General features: G+C 33.0%; 1 protein-coding gene across 1 annotated transcript; it reads right to left on the bottom strand.

Moving 5' to 3' along the window:
* Nucleotides 1–3,282: 3,282 nt before the first annotated feature.
* On the bottom strand, nucleotides 3,283–14,930 carry LOC133181485 (uncharacterized). The gene is made up of 10 exons (XM_061315977.1): nucleotides 14,881–14,930; nucleotides 12,317–12,460; nucleotides 10,854–10,959; nucleotides 9,789–9,861; nucleotides 8,546–8,623; nucleotides 7,252–8,322; nucleotides 6,729–6,932; nucleotides 6,363–6,484; nucleotides 4,392–4,521; nucleotides 3,283–3,459 (listed from the first exon to the last, which is right to left on the bottom strand). The coding sequence occupies exons 1-10, from the start codon at nucleotides 14,928–14,930 to the stop codon at nucleotides 3,293–3,295; spliced, it is 2,145 nt and encodes a 714-aa protein (XP_061171961.1). The 3' UTR covers nucleotides 3,283–3,292.
* Nucleotides 14,931–14,983: the final 53 nt, after the last annotated feature.

A 14,983-nucleotide genomic window follows, 5' to 3' on the forward strand; every position in this document is an offset into this window, starting at 1 on the left:
AAAACCTAATGGCTCTGCAAGAAAATTACTGATATCTGAGTCTCAATGTTCAAACAAAAGATGTACAAGTCAAGTTTTAGCTGCCTTTCTTGAATGTAATAACTTGCCCATGTTTATAACATGCACTTCAAATGTTCTAACCACAGAACAAAACCTCTTGGTAAATGTCGCATTTCTAACTTCAACTTTTTTTTTTTTACATTCCATAGACATTTTCCTTATAAACTATAGTATGCTACAATCTTATTTCTATACCATTCAGATCCCGAAAAACTGTGATAATTACAAACTAATAACTTGTATTCATTGCCAAAGTGGCCATATAAAATCATGGTTATTTTATTCTGAAGATTCTTTGATATGCAGTGAAAAGAAAGATTGGTTATAATACAACTGTGAACTGCAAGTTTTTAATTTCCACATATTGTTGATTGGTCTTGAAAGAGAATCATGAAGAAATTTAAATCTGGTTCATGCTAAGAATGTGAAATTAAACTAAAAGATACTGTTTTTAATTCAAGAAAGTATATCACTTGGTATACTTCTAAATATTGTTACATAATCTGAAATTTGATTTTGCTCAGAGATGAAATATAAACATAACCATGGTAACAGCTCAACTGTAACTTCTGAATAGTTAATAATCCAGGAATGTTTAAGTAAATATTGAGGGTTACAAAAGTACTTTCAAAATGCCCTATTATAAATAGTACAATAATGTAAATTTAAAGTATCAAATGACACTCTTTGCAATTTACAAATCTATAAGTCACTTGAATACAAATCTCAAAGTGTGAATTAAAACACCTTAAATTGCAAAAATAAATCTTCAATACTTTCATAACAAGAAGTCTGTGAGCGAATGCTCACTAGTAATACCCCCGCTCTGATGTGAATCGCTAGACACCAGACTCTCGAGCTCCTTATCTGCTTTTAAAAGTAAAATCACACAAAAAATAACAATAGCCCCGCCTTATTTCAGTTTTGGAAAAAGACGCTACAATATACTGCACACTAGACTCCGACACAATTGTGTGCTAAACATTGATCTTTATAGGTGTAACATAATATCTAGTCCATTATGCTCTTGTGGTAAGGTAGAAGACACACATCATTATTTTTTCTCATGTCCTAATTACACTGAGGCCAGGAAAGATTTCTTCGATAAGTTTTTGAGATTTAATAAAGTTCATATTGTTGACACTCATACTTTACTCTGGGGGAATACTTCACTCAGTATTGCTGAAAATGAATATCTCTTCTCTATTGTTTAATCTTATATTCAGCATTCAGGCAGATTTAATTGATTTTTCTAAAAAATGTGTAAAGATAATAATTTAGCAGTATATGTTTCTATGTTGTGAGTTAATTTACTTTGTACATGCTGTTGGACACGTCTGATCGAATTTTTTGTGATATAACATGTAGGGAGAGGGCGAATTAAGTTTTTAGAACTTGTGCCCAATCCCATTGTATATATTTATTGCAATAAAATATGTTCAAACTAAACTATGTGAATATACACTCTCGTGTTGACATCGAATTCATACCAAAAACATAGGTAATCAAAGATTACGAAGCTCAACTCGACGAATGTTATCTATAAGTAAGGCAAATTTCACATACTGGGTAATATTTTTTTTTTCCTAAATAGGGTACATCCCAAGATCAATACATGTATACATGCAAGTTTGGTTTAAGTAGGACTTACAGTTACTTGGAAATTGACCTGCTCAATAAACTTTTAACCTGTTTAGTAATCAAGAAAATTGTGGTCAGTTCCAACATCCAAAGCAAGTCTGGAAGTTTTCATCCTTAGATGCACAATCTATGCAAGTTTAATCATAACAGGTCATAATATTATAAAGCTTCTCCAAAAAAATTACTCTGGTCACTCATCTGGAAAATGTAGATCAGATTCAGAATCCAAAGCAAGTCAGGAAGTGTCCATTCCTAGAAACATCATCCATGCTAATTTGGTTAAAAAATGGCTAAAATTCACTCATGTGGAAAATCTAGGTCTGATCCAGCATCTGAAGCAAGTGTGGAAGTGTCCATCCCTAGATGCATCATACGTGCAAGTTTGGTCCAGGTAGGGCTTATAGTTACTTGGGAATGGACCTGCTCCAAAAACTTTAACCTGGTCATTCATCTGGAAAATCTAGGTCAGATCCAGCATCTGAAGCAAGTGTGGTATGTTCATCCCTAGATGCATCATACATGCAAGTTTGGTCCAGGTAGGGCTTATAGTTACTTGGGAATGGGACCTGCTCCAAAAACTTTAACCTGGTCATCCATCTGGAAAATCTAGGTCAGATCTAGCAAATGAAGCAAATGTGGTAGTGTCCATCCCTAGATGCATCATACATGCAAGTTTGGTCCAGGTAGGGCTTATAGTTACTTGGGAATGGATCTGCTCCAAAAACTTTAACCTGGTCATTCATCTGGAAAATCTAGGTCAGATCCAGCATCTGAAGCAAGTGTGGTATGTCCATCCCTAGATGCATCATACATGCAAGTTTGGTTCAGGTAGGGCTTATAGTTACTTGGGAATGGGACCTGCTCCAAAAACTTTAACCTGGTCATTCATCTAGAAAATCTAGGTCAGATCCAGCATCCGAAGCAAATGTGGTAGTGTCCATCCCTAGATGCATCATACATGCAAGTTTGGTCCAGGTAGGGCTTATAGTTACTTGGGAATGGACCTGCTCCAAAAACTTTAACTTGGTCACTCATCTGGAAAATGTAGGTCAGATCCAGCATCCAAAGCAAGTGTGATAGTGTCCATCCCTAGATGCATTATACATGCAAGTTTGGTCCAGATAGGGCTTATAGTTACTTGGGAATGGGACTTGCTCCTAAAACTTTAACCGGGATGCCGACACTAACGCTGACGCTGGGGGTATAGCATAAGCTCATCTCGACTTCGTCGAGGTGAGCTTATGAATCCCACCATTTGGCATGCCTAAACAAAGAGTGTGCTAAAATTTCAATTATCTGGGATAAGTAGTTGTTGAGAAAACTGTGACAAAAATTTGTTACGGACAGATGCACGGATAAACAGGAAGTTGACATGGGATTTTAACAAAAATGAATCCCACCATATGGCATGCCTAAACAAAGAGTGTGTTAAAATTTCAATCATCTATGATGAGTAGTTGCTCAGAAAGCTGCGACGAAAAATTGTTACGGACAGACACACGGACACACAGACAGCTAGACAGACACACAAGGGTAAAACAGTATACCCCCCTCTCCTTTGGAGTTGGGGTATAAAAAGTCCAAATAGACTTCATTTCTTTATATCTCCTGGGGAAATCTGTCTCTCTCCTTCTCCAAGAAATATTTGTAGAGCCTTTTTAAGAAGGAAGACTCCAAATCTTTGACGATTTTTTTTCGACCATGATGTGGCTGGGCCGTAGACATCACCTCTTTTAATATTTGTTAATCGCGGTAAACCTGCAAATAAAATCTTTTTGTTACATGACCTGAATAATTCAGTGGTCAATTAACATCCCCCAATTTTGCCAACATTTTGAGTAATTTTCCTAAGGTCTATTAATGTACAATTTCTATGTCTAATATTTTCGTGCAAAGTTTAGATTTTTGTGCAAGAGTTCTAAAGTGAGGTAGAGAAGTTATAATTTGGTGAATTTCAACTTGTGAAATTTTAAAGATAGATTCCTTTTACTGTCATGAATGGTTTCCATTTACTAAATACCCAAGTATAGCACGAATAAAGCTCTTCAGATACCAGTAGGTTTAAAATAATAAACAGTGAAGTAGAACCAACCTGATAAGATACCAAGAAAACCAAAATCAGGGAGAGATAACCTATTATAATGACATTCAATAGCTTAAACAAATTATTTAAAAAATTACTTGTTTCCATACTTTGACTGATATTGGCATTTCTTTAACCATCTAAAAAATATGAAACTTGCAACACCTTTAGCAGAGCTGAGAATAGATATCCATTATTTATTTTAAAAGTAATGGTTATAGCTACTTAATCCTTTTCAGATCCAGCATAGCAATTTTTTTATGTATATTTTAGTACAGAAAAAAAGTTGTAAAGTCATCCAGCTAAACATGCCATTTGTTTCAGCTGAAGACTAACAGTGCTTTAAAATCAACTGCAGGGTCTAATCACTCCCCTTTAAAATACACCACACCTAAATTTAGCATGCCAAAGATTTTAACAAATCTGGTAAAATCTGACAGTTTATAAATTTGTCAATAATAAAAATATTAATTCAGCCCTTGTCTATTGCAGAAGTATCAGTCTTGGAGGCGGGGATTTAGGAAACTTTTTGCATCAGCCATGATTTGATGTGAAGCTCAAATGAAAGACATGAAATGAAATTCTATTATTAGTAACACAAGCTTACCTATGGCATCCACCATACAGGCCTCTCTTGTGTATGCTTCCACTGGAATGACACTCTGAAAACAATGCAGGGAGACAACTCCTTGCCCATCATTCCAGATGTCCAAGATATGTTGAACTTTACTGCCAGCCTACAAAATACAACGATCTCAATATCTGATGCATTTTACTAAACATTTTTACTTGAAAAATTTTGGTTTCCTTATTTTGTTCCCAACTACATTACAGTTCATGAGACTTTTGAATTTATCTGCAAAATAAAAAACCATCTAAGGCTAGCTCATATCATGAATGATTAAGAAATTTGGTTAAGACCTTTTCAAATGTACTATGATTTTTGACCCCATGACCTTGAAGTTTGACCTACTTTTCAAAAATTTTAATTAACATTGATGATTGATAACTTTTGAAAGAAGACATGGTGTTTATATTTAACATGTGTATTACCTGTGGCAAGACCTTTCCAAATATACTATGATTTTTGACCCAGTGACCTTGAAGTTTGATATAATTTTCAGAAATTTTAACTTTGTTGATAACTTTTGAATGAGAAAAGAAGAATGATCATATTTTACATGACAACACCTTTCAGAAAGAACTATCATTTTTGACTTCATGATCTTGACCTAAAAGTTTGACCTTGGCCATAAATTTTGCTTCATAAGAGACAGCTTTCATTTTTTTTCAAATGTGCATTATTTGTGACAAGATATTTTTGATTGTATTATATTTGACATTGCGTGACCATGATCTTGAAGTTTGATTCAGATTTTAAAAATTTTAACATTCGCTGTAACTTAGTTCAAAAATTTAAATCTCTTTTAGTTTAGTTTGAACTAGGGATGTCAATTTTGTCAATAATTCATATTCGAATATTCAATGAAAGTATTCGAATATATTCGAATATTCGATAAAATAAATAAAATCTGTTTTATTTTAAATATCCATCCTACTCTCATGAAATGTTTAGCGTAGGTATACTTATATTGGAAGTAGAATTGTATGAAGACTTTTGTAGGTGTACAATAAGAAATTCCATTTGATATCTGTCAATGTTTGAAATAAATAATTGATTTAAATGTAGAAAAGTATAATTTTAATAAATGAAAATGTATTTATAGTAGCTCCAACTGAGGAACCAGTCGTCTTACATGTACAAAAGGCAAGATAGTCGTAACGGTATACTGTTCAGATTTCAATACGTGTAATAAATTACAATTATCTGCCTGATAAGACATACTGTTATAATCTTTGATACAATGTAAACAAATATTTCCATAGACAATTTTCCTAGGTAATTAACTAATTAACTAACTTTACAATATTAATTACAGATTAATTCTATCGGACGTTCATTCAATGATCAATTAATTTTATTTTGATAAGTATAATCTTCATGACTTTTAGACATTCTTAGATTTCATTTGTTGTCCTCGATTCTAGATCCGATCGTATCTAACTAATAAAAACTATGAAAGTACGTTTTGTATTATACATAAAGCATTATTGTACAATTCCTTAACACCTTACTCAAAACAAAATACATGTAATTTAGTAGATTTATAAGATAAGAAAGTAGTGAAAGAAATCAGTCGATCGAAATTGATCGCTAGTAAATTAAACAGGGATAATTCCAGCACTGTTCTAATCAAAATTTATTAATCACATACCTCTTTTTATGAAATCTGAAAAACACCGAATAATCGAATCTTAAATTCATATTCGAATATCAACTCATCGAATGAATATTCGAATGTTCGAATATTCGTTGCTATCCCTAGTTTGAACATATTTTATTGTATAAATAATATACAAATAGTTTGAACACAAGTTCTAACAATTTACGAGGTTCAGACAAGACAGGACACACAGACAAGACATTTACAATATCCCATAAATAATGGCATCGCAACCACTAAGACAACAAAAGTGGGGGACCACAATTATAATTTACTTTGCTTGTTTAACTTACTTTGCCCTGATTATTGTTCATATGGGACTGAGCTTCAAAAAGGTGACAGTAAGGACGGGACCGCTTTCCTTTGCCAATGTAAAATATAGCACCGACAAATATCTTAAAAGTTTCTAATTCACCTAAAAAAGAAAATACACTGATCATAGTATGCAAATGAATCATTAATAATTTTTTAGTGGTTGATATTCTTCCAAGTATATCATATAGAAATATTAAGAATTCAATTAAATCAGATGCTGCTAGGAGCTTGTCATCAAGCTAGTCTACAGTATATAACTGGTTTCATCATTAAATTTTAAATACAGAATTCAAAACTACAATTCACATAAAACATTGACTCTATATAATTGAGGTAAAACTTACCCAGGTTATCTGCCCTGTTAGGTAGGTCTTGTGTGATACGAGGATCCAGTAAGAGATAATTAAAGGAGGACTTCAATGCTCCCTCCCTCCAGGTACTGGACAAACTCTTGTCATTAAACACCTTAATGAGGTCATCCTCCATCTCCCTCAGGCCCATCACATCAAAGTTACCCTCAAAACTATTACACAGCACTGTGGGGTAATCTGAGAACAAATGTGTTAGTGAATTTCATGGTTCTATAGCATAATTTGTATAATGACAAATGCACACTTTTATTCAAATCTTCTTCAAGTGTTGAGATAATTGGTCATTCAAAGTGTGTTCATAAACAATAAAAATTAATTAAATAGATAAAATAAGCCAATTAAGGTTTTGTAGAGTAAATGAAATTGAAAACAGGAGACACAAAATTAACAGAAGTATTTACACAAGTATTAAGCAAAGATGTATAAAATTATTATTATCTAAAAGAATATGCAATGGCTTTAGAAAATTAGGTACTGGCTGTAATTCAGAACACACCTGGTAACTTCTTCAAAATTCCAAGTTGGCCACACTTAACATTCGTTTCCAGGTGTTTAAGTCTTGAAAGGTATGTCTGCCTAGTAGATGGAATAACTGGTCCAGGGTTATCTCCTAGGCTCTGTAACTTCTGTCGGACTTCTTTATTGGACAATACATTATTGATGTCATCTGATGTATGAGAGTAACATTTCCAATCGTACAACTCTGTCTTCTGTGAGTCAACTGTTGAGAGGCTACAGATACTGTTATTGATAGATGGACGGCCACTACTTCCACAAAACGATGATAGAATGTGCTTTTCAATCAGTTTGTTGCCAGTATCTGGATCTTCCCAGTAGTGTATTGTGGACTCTGCAGTACTTCCTAGAGATATTGTATCTATACTGTATGGAAGAGTTTTGTTGAGATCATCATATGGATCATACAGTTCAGTGTCTTCGGAGTTTCCTGACTGTTCAAGAGTAGAAGAACAAGTGTCTGAAGCTAACGGAAAATTTTGTTGATGCCATTGTCTGACAAGTTCCTTTTTACTTGGGGATTTCAGGGCCAGACTATTTAAACTTTTAGCAAAACTAGGTTTACTTGGAGGACAAAAGCTCTCGTCTGATGTCAAAAGGTCACTGAGATTTGCTGGTAGAGAGGATGGTAGGGTTACAGGTGGGGAGAACACTTTCCTCTGGTTTGGAGATTTGATGTTCATGGCATTGAACTGCCTGAGAATGTCATTATTTTCTGGACAAAAGCTTTCATCTGAAGTCATGAGATCACTCAGGTTCACAGGATAAAATGGTCGTGGAGAACATCGAGGTGAAGTCATTTGATCTTTGAATACCTCATACACATAGTTTTCATTGTTCATGACACTTTCTCTTTCCTTGGTCATGTCTTCCTGTCCAAAGTTTGTCTGTGAACAATTGCTTCCAACAGCATTTCTGTTGTGGTCCAAACAAGGACTTTTTTGCAGTTTGCCACAGGTACATGTGTCACAGTGACTGGTGCAAGTTAAAAATGAATCTTCTGATGTCAGCGTATCATTTCTTCTTCCTTTTATGTCAATGTATGGATGATCTGTAAGAAAAAAACATTAAAAAAGGGATTCATATTGATAAAAACAATTATTCTCATACATGTATATACATGTACAGTTACCGTTATACACTTTATTAAGTTTAAAGTAAAACACCTGCTATTAAGAAATTTTACCAATTTTTATCACCTTCAATTTTACTTTATTAATGCCCCAAGAATTTCCAATGATGCAAAATATGTTGCACAGGAAATAACTAAGTACCTGGAGAGGTTACATCCATGCAGTAGGTGTTTCTTGACAATAAGTCTTTCATGGTACTTGAACTTGAGTCCAGTTCTTCTACAAGATGCAAATAGATTTGAACTATTCTGTGAGAAATTCTAAAATGTGCAACTTATACATATCATTACATAAAATTAATTATCTTTTATTTCTATGGTCTGGTTTACTGATTAGGGACAATTTCAAATTAATAATTTTTCTGTTTGACCAACTTTCTATAGTTTGAAGCACAATTTGATATGTTTTATGAAGGAAACCTTAAGGAGGTTCGATCCTGAGCTTTTGAGCAGATTTTGGTCTGGACCTTTATTTCTAAAATTCTGCATCATTTTTAAGTTCTAACATTAAATCTGGATTCTACAATGCAAATTATACTTTATCCAATGAAAAAAACGCGATTAAATTCCATTCAAGTAGGATTAAGCCAGGAACTATATTTTGTGGCGAAAGGTTTTTTAGAAGAAAATGATCAATTCTTCCCTTTTGAAATATATAGAAGATAACTTTAATCAATCTGCTTAAATTCTGCAAAAGTTTAAGACTTTAAAATAATTTTCTTGCTTGTTAAATTTTTAATGCCAGAAAAATCACATTTTGTGAGTGTAGAAAGGTCAAATAATTGATTATTGCTTGTTAAATTTTTAATGCCAGAAAAATCACATTTTGTGAGTGTAGAAAGGTCAAATAATTGATTATGCGAAGCAATTTGAAACTTTTTCTTAGTCACAATTTTAATGTGTCTTTTTTTAAATAGATTAATTGTTTACTTTGTCCCATGATTTACCTGGAAAAAAAATTTGGAGGGAAAACGTCGAAGATGTGATTTTTGATTAAGACACAAATTTCAGTGCAAAAAGGTCATATCAAATGTACTGTAGCGCCAAAAGAAGCATATTGACCCTCATTTTTTGTTTTGATTTTTAATTAAGCTATGTGTGTAGAAACTAAAAATATACTTGACAAAAAAAGTTTAAGACTTTAAATATCAGGATCCAACCTCGTTAAACCTCATCAACTCCTTTGTAAATGAGGAATGTAATAATGGTGCTTTCTTTCCTTTTAAATTGACAGAAATTTCCACTTACTATGTAGAGAGATTCAACAATTTATGGATGGAGTCAGTAATGGAAGATGTGGATTCTTTATCATGTGTACTTTTTTTTAATTTATAAAATTTTATTTCATTTATAATTCTTAGGAGTCTAGAATCAAAATGAACTACCTGATATGTGTGACTTGATAGTCTCCACACAGTCACTAAATTTTCTTGCACTTCCAAATGCTGTCTCCCCGTCCTGACAATGAAACAATCACTTGTGTAAAGACATAGACATTATAAAATTGTGTTTAATTATTTGACCAACACATACTTGTTGCTACTAATATTATATCTATTGAATAAAAATAAGTATTTGAAGATCTTACACAAAGCTTATCTCAATGAACGTTAGTATTAGTAAGGCAAAGTCTCATATCAAATGCATGTTAGTGAAATCCAGAAAAGTTGAAGATAGTTAATCATTAAGGCCATTCATATAATGATTAAATTTTAAGTCACTTGCAGAATCTTAAGGCAGTTGGTATACATGTATCTCTTGATCATGTTGATGCATCATTCATGTCAGTCATGAGTGTGGTCAAGTTAGATCAATGTAATTTAAATAAGATTGAACCTACTGCAAAACTCTTGCTAGCCAATTATCAAGAAAAAAAAAAGTGTACATGTATATTAGTTTCAACATCTGAAGAAAGTCTGGTGGTCCTTGTTGGCTTATAGTTACTTTGGGTTGGACCTGCTCTAAACACTTAACCTGGGACACATATGCTGGGGGTGTAGACTATAGAGTTGCTCATAAGTTATGGTTATTAAAAAGTTCTGCTTCAAGACAATGGTACAGTCCCTAAAAAGTTTTCCTATCTCACATGAAAGTTTAGCAAATGGAGTGAAAGGTGACAGAAAAAAGATTGGAAACAGCAGAGTGTACATACAAAATGATCAGTGAGTAAACTCTTCATCTGAATGAATTCATCAAACATTGCTTGTCTTCTTAGGAAACATTTACATTTTAGTCTTTTTGATATCTATTTATTTAATAATAAAAATAAATCATTTTCAATACACGTATTCTAAATGTGCACATTTGGACACTTTCCCACTGTTAATGAGCAAACAGAGAGTGCAGGCTTAAGTGAATGTTAGAAAAGTCGTAGTTGAATATTTCAGAGACTGTTCCATATATATAAGAACTCTACTCTTTATCTATAAGGCATGTGCAAGAAGTTTTACCTCATCTTTGATAAAAGGATCACCACCATGTTGTAGGAGATCTATGAGAATGTCTTTCTTCCCCCACATGCAAGCAACATGCATTGGTGTGGTACCCTCTACAGACCTAGGAATAAGTCATTCTTCATTTATTTCAAGGCAACAAAAATGAAAATTTGTTCATGCTAACACAGCAATCTTCATGTACATCTATAATATATATCTAGAAGCAATACAACTAAATTATCACTGAATAAAGCAACCTTTTTTAGATTATGATGGCTTCAAAATAATAGTTTTAAAAAAAAAAGACAGAAAATTTCATAATGTCATGAGATTGGCATGTTTTCAATCCTGGTTTGATATGATAATACATGTACATGCACATGTATTAAGAATATTTATTATACCTCCACTGATTTTTCACCATATAAAAGTAATTCCATATATTTGCTAATTCCCTGTAAATCATCCTTAAAAGGACTGATTCCCTGCAAAAAGGTATGTCAGTTTGATGAACTAATACACACCCATTTGGAACACTTGACAATTTCCTTTATTCTTATGTCAAGTTTGAATATGTTCCAAATAAAATCATGAATGTTCATTAAACAGCTCAGCTGAAGTTACATATAAGGGGTGGGGCTTAATTTATATGGGAATGAATAACTTGTCATTGTGACATCATCATGATAAAAAAAATATGTTTTAAAAATTTAATGTGCAATGAAAGGCAGATCACATTACTTTTTCACCATAAAAAATGTGTGTATAATTAAAAAGAATATTCCTTGCCATATTACCTTTGTCTAATATTTGGTAAAGTCTAAAAATAAATGTCTGTCCTACAAGGAATGTATTTTTATCAAAAAAGTACCACTATTTCTATGCACCTTTTAATTGCTCTGTGTCTAAAATAGAATTGCATCCAAGTTATTAAACGGGTTCTAATTTTTGTATCCTTATAATAAAACAGTTAAAGTGTAATCAGTGAGGAAGTTAGCTCTTGCTCGAGAGGAACTGGAATAGATAGTTTTCATCTAACTGTATTTTCCCTGCGAGTTACTTCCCTTTGCCGCCATCTTGGAGGTCCAACTAGCGAATTTTTTCCTCTTTGAGCAACCAATTTTAAACTTGTATGGCAGAAATATAAGGGCAAAAATCTTTAAAACACTAAAATTACGAATTAAAGAAAGCTTGTGTTAACATAAATTTGTAAGAAAAATTGTGTTATCTTCTCCCAATTGCCCAGTATGACAAGTTTAAATTGGTTGAATAATGAAGGAATTCGGGCTTGTATACCTCCAACACGGCGACCAACGGGAAATAACTCTTGCTAAAATCGTGTCTATCGAAAACTATCTATATCTTGCTGATTCCCTCAATGATATACTTTAATTGAATAATAATATATTAATTTTTCTTATACTTTCTTACTTTCTATATCTTTCTTCTCATAAAAGATGACTGAAACAATTTAATACCTGACATTAGGGTTGCCTTTATAATCTAACAGTAAATGTGTTGCGGAATCACTGAGTCCTGCAGCTATATGCATAGGTGCTACCCCCTCCACGGGCAGGACTTCATTAGGGTCTGCACCCTGCCTCAACAGGTCTTCAGACAATCTACAATTAAAACCTCCAATCAAAATAGGTCTCTTCATCAACACATACTTTTTAGTAATTTTCGCTCCTCATCTAAAAAAGGCAATTTTATAAAAAAAATTTAAGATTTTAAGTGTCTATCAATCATGTAGTAATTTAACTATTATTAATTAAAAAAATAAATACCAACTTGAAGCCTTTTGAAAACAACAATGATCACCTGAATTTCCTTGTTATTAAATAATTTAAGAAAAACTGAATTTGACAGAATCAGCTTAGAGTTCAGCTACCTATGAACATGATGGAAGAGAAAAGGTTAAAATGTGATAGATAAAACCCTGATTTGTACTTCCCCTGAATCATAGAGAATGCTGAAGAACTTGTACTCTTAAAAACATAGATAATCAAAGATTACGAAGCTCATCTCGACGAATGTTATCTATAAGTAAGGCAAATTTCACATAAGGCATACCCGGTAATAAAAAAAATATGTTTGTTTACGGTTACCCGACTGACCCTATAATTAATCGCCGACCCAGATTTTTTTCATCGTAAAAACCTGGAAGTCACTTGCCGGTCAGTTTAACTTTTACATGCATCTTAATCGGTCAAGCGTTTGAAATCGAAATTGAAAGTACTAGAAACAAAACACCACACAGTGGTAAAACTGTGTTGTATTTCAATCAATTCATGTGAATTTGTGTATGAAAAAATTCAATAAAATAAATAAAAAATCCTACCTACCGACCCTATTTTATTTCAGCATGTAACAGTAAACAAACATATTTTTTTGTTTGGCCTAATATTTTTTTTCTAGTTAGGGTACATCCCAAGATCAATATCCATGCAAGTTTGGTTTAAGTAGGACTTATAGTTACTTGGAAATAGACCTGCTCGATAAACTTTTAACCTGTTTAGTAATCAAGAAAATTGTGGTTAGTTCCAACATTCAAAGCAAGTCTGGAAGTGTTCATCCTTAGATGCACCATCTGTGCAAATTTAATCATAACAGAATACCAAATAAATATCATATTCTTTCAAAGTTAATCTTTATTATGTGTATTTATTAGCTCATTTCCTGTGGGAGTCATGTAGGACTCATGTGGGACTTATTTTCTCCGTGGGACTTGTTTTAGTATCAGCTAGCGGTTAAGCGACGTGAATAATATAAACAAAAAACAGAAATTCAAGAGAGTCGGAGTAGGCACTACTAGATTTACCACCTGCCTTTCATTTTTGCTCAGAAAAGTGAGAAAACTGCTGCCTGCTTGCAGCCTCCTTTAATGATGACATATTACAAATCATACCTTTTAACTTTCGTGACATATTACAAATCAAATAGACACAAAAGGTGAAAACTGTCAAGAGGTTGATATTATTTTAAAACATACATATATGATCATGCATAATCCTTTCACAAGTTCTGATTTTTTTCACATTTTTTTCAGTGTCTAATTAGTATGATTATTGATTAGGTCAAAAATGCAATATCTGTGGCGGTCAGACGGGTTCGATCACCGGTGGCCAGATGGTAGAGCACCTGACTGGAAATTCAGGGAGCCCGGGTTTGAATCCCGGTCTGGTCCGCTGCATTTTTCTCCTCTCCCATTACATATCTATACATGTGTACAATCTCTTGATTTAGCTATATAGCTTAATTTAGCTATATAGCTTTATTAAGCTATTCAGAATAGCTTGATTTAGCTATTTTATCACACTTTTCTCTTAAATGTGTTATTTTCTCAGCATGCACAAAAAGTCGCAACTTGGTGCAGCAATAACATTCAACCTTGAACTCTTCTGAAAATAATACATGTAAAAATCACTCATCAAATTGCGTCTCCTAATGAGACTTTGTACTCAAAGTTCTAAAAGTTTTGGGGCTATATAAAGCAATTGATACAGTTACTTCTTCATTGAAATTATAAAAGAGGCCAATTATGGTCAAATAATTCAGTACAATGAGAAGCAATCATACTTATCCACACCTCAACGCACACAAGGTGGTGAACAGTTACTCAAACAATGGAAATTCATCTTTTGCTTAAAAGTATTCAAATGCTGCAATGATCGAACTATCTTTGATTTCTGTTGTTATTTTGATAGCCCATAGTACATATATGAATAATCAAATACTTGCGACTTTTTTCTATTTCTTACAAAAAACATTTTTCTGAAAAACTGCACATAAATAGCTTAATCAAGCTATTTTAAATAGCTTAATCAAGCTATTTTAAATAGCTTAATAAAGCTACTTAGCTTTTTCAAGCTATATAGCTAAATCAAGAGATTGTGCTGGACCTGTGTACTATGAACTGTTTTACCATCTAAACTGTCAATATTACATCGTCCAGAGTGCAGATGAAATATAATTCAACGACATGTGAAGTTTTTAAATTGAATAATAAAATAAAATAGGTCTCATTCAAGTTAATACACACCCGAAATCGCCTTTACTCAATGCATCAAATAGCTGTGCTGCAGTCGCCATTTTGAAAAACCCGCTATACTAATCACGTGATTAAATCCGGAAAATCATTTTGT

Source organism: Saccostrea echinata, unplaced genomic scaffold, assembly GCF_033153115.1.
Source record: "Saccostrea echinata isolate AGI-Se365-2 ecotype Australia unplaced genomic scaffold, CSIRO_AGI_Sech_v1 ptg000009l, whole genome shotgun sequence".
Lineage (NCBI taxonomy): Eukaryota > Metazoa > Mollusca > Bivalvia > Ostreida > Ostreidae > Saccostrea > Saccostrea echinata.

Coding starts and splice junctions, on each gene's coding strand:
- LOC133181485 (XM_061315977.1), bottom strand. CDS start 14,930: ATGGCGACTGCAGCACAGCTATTTGATGCATTGAGTAAAGGCGATTTC. Junction 8,624..9,788: donor TATCAAGTCACACATATCAG/GTAGTTCATTTT, acceptor TGCATCTTGTAG/AAGAACTGGACTCAAGTTCA. Junction 4,522..6,362: donor TGAACAATAATCAGGGCAAA/GTAAGTTAAACA, acceptor TGTATTTTGTAG/GCTGGCAGTAAAGTTCAACA.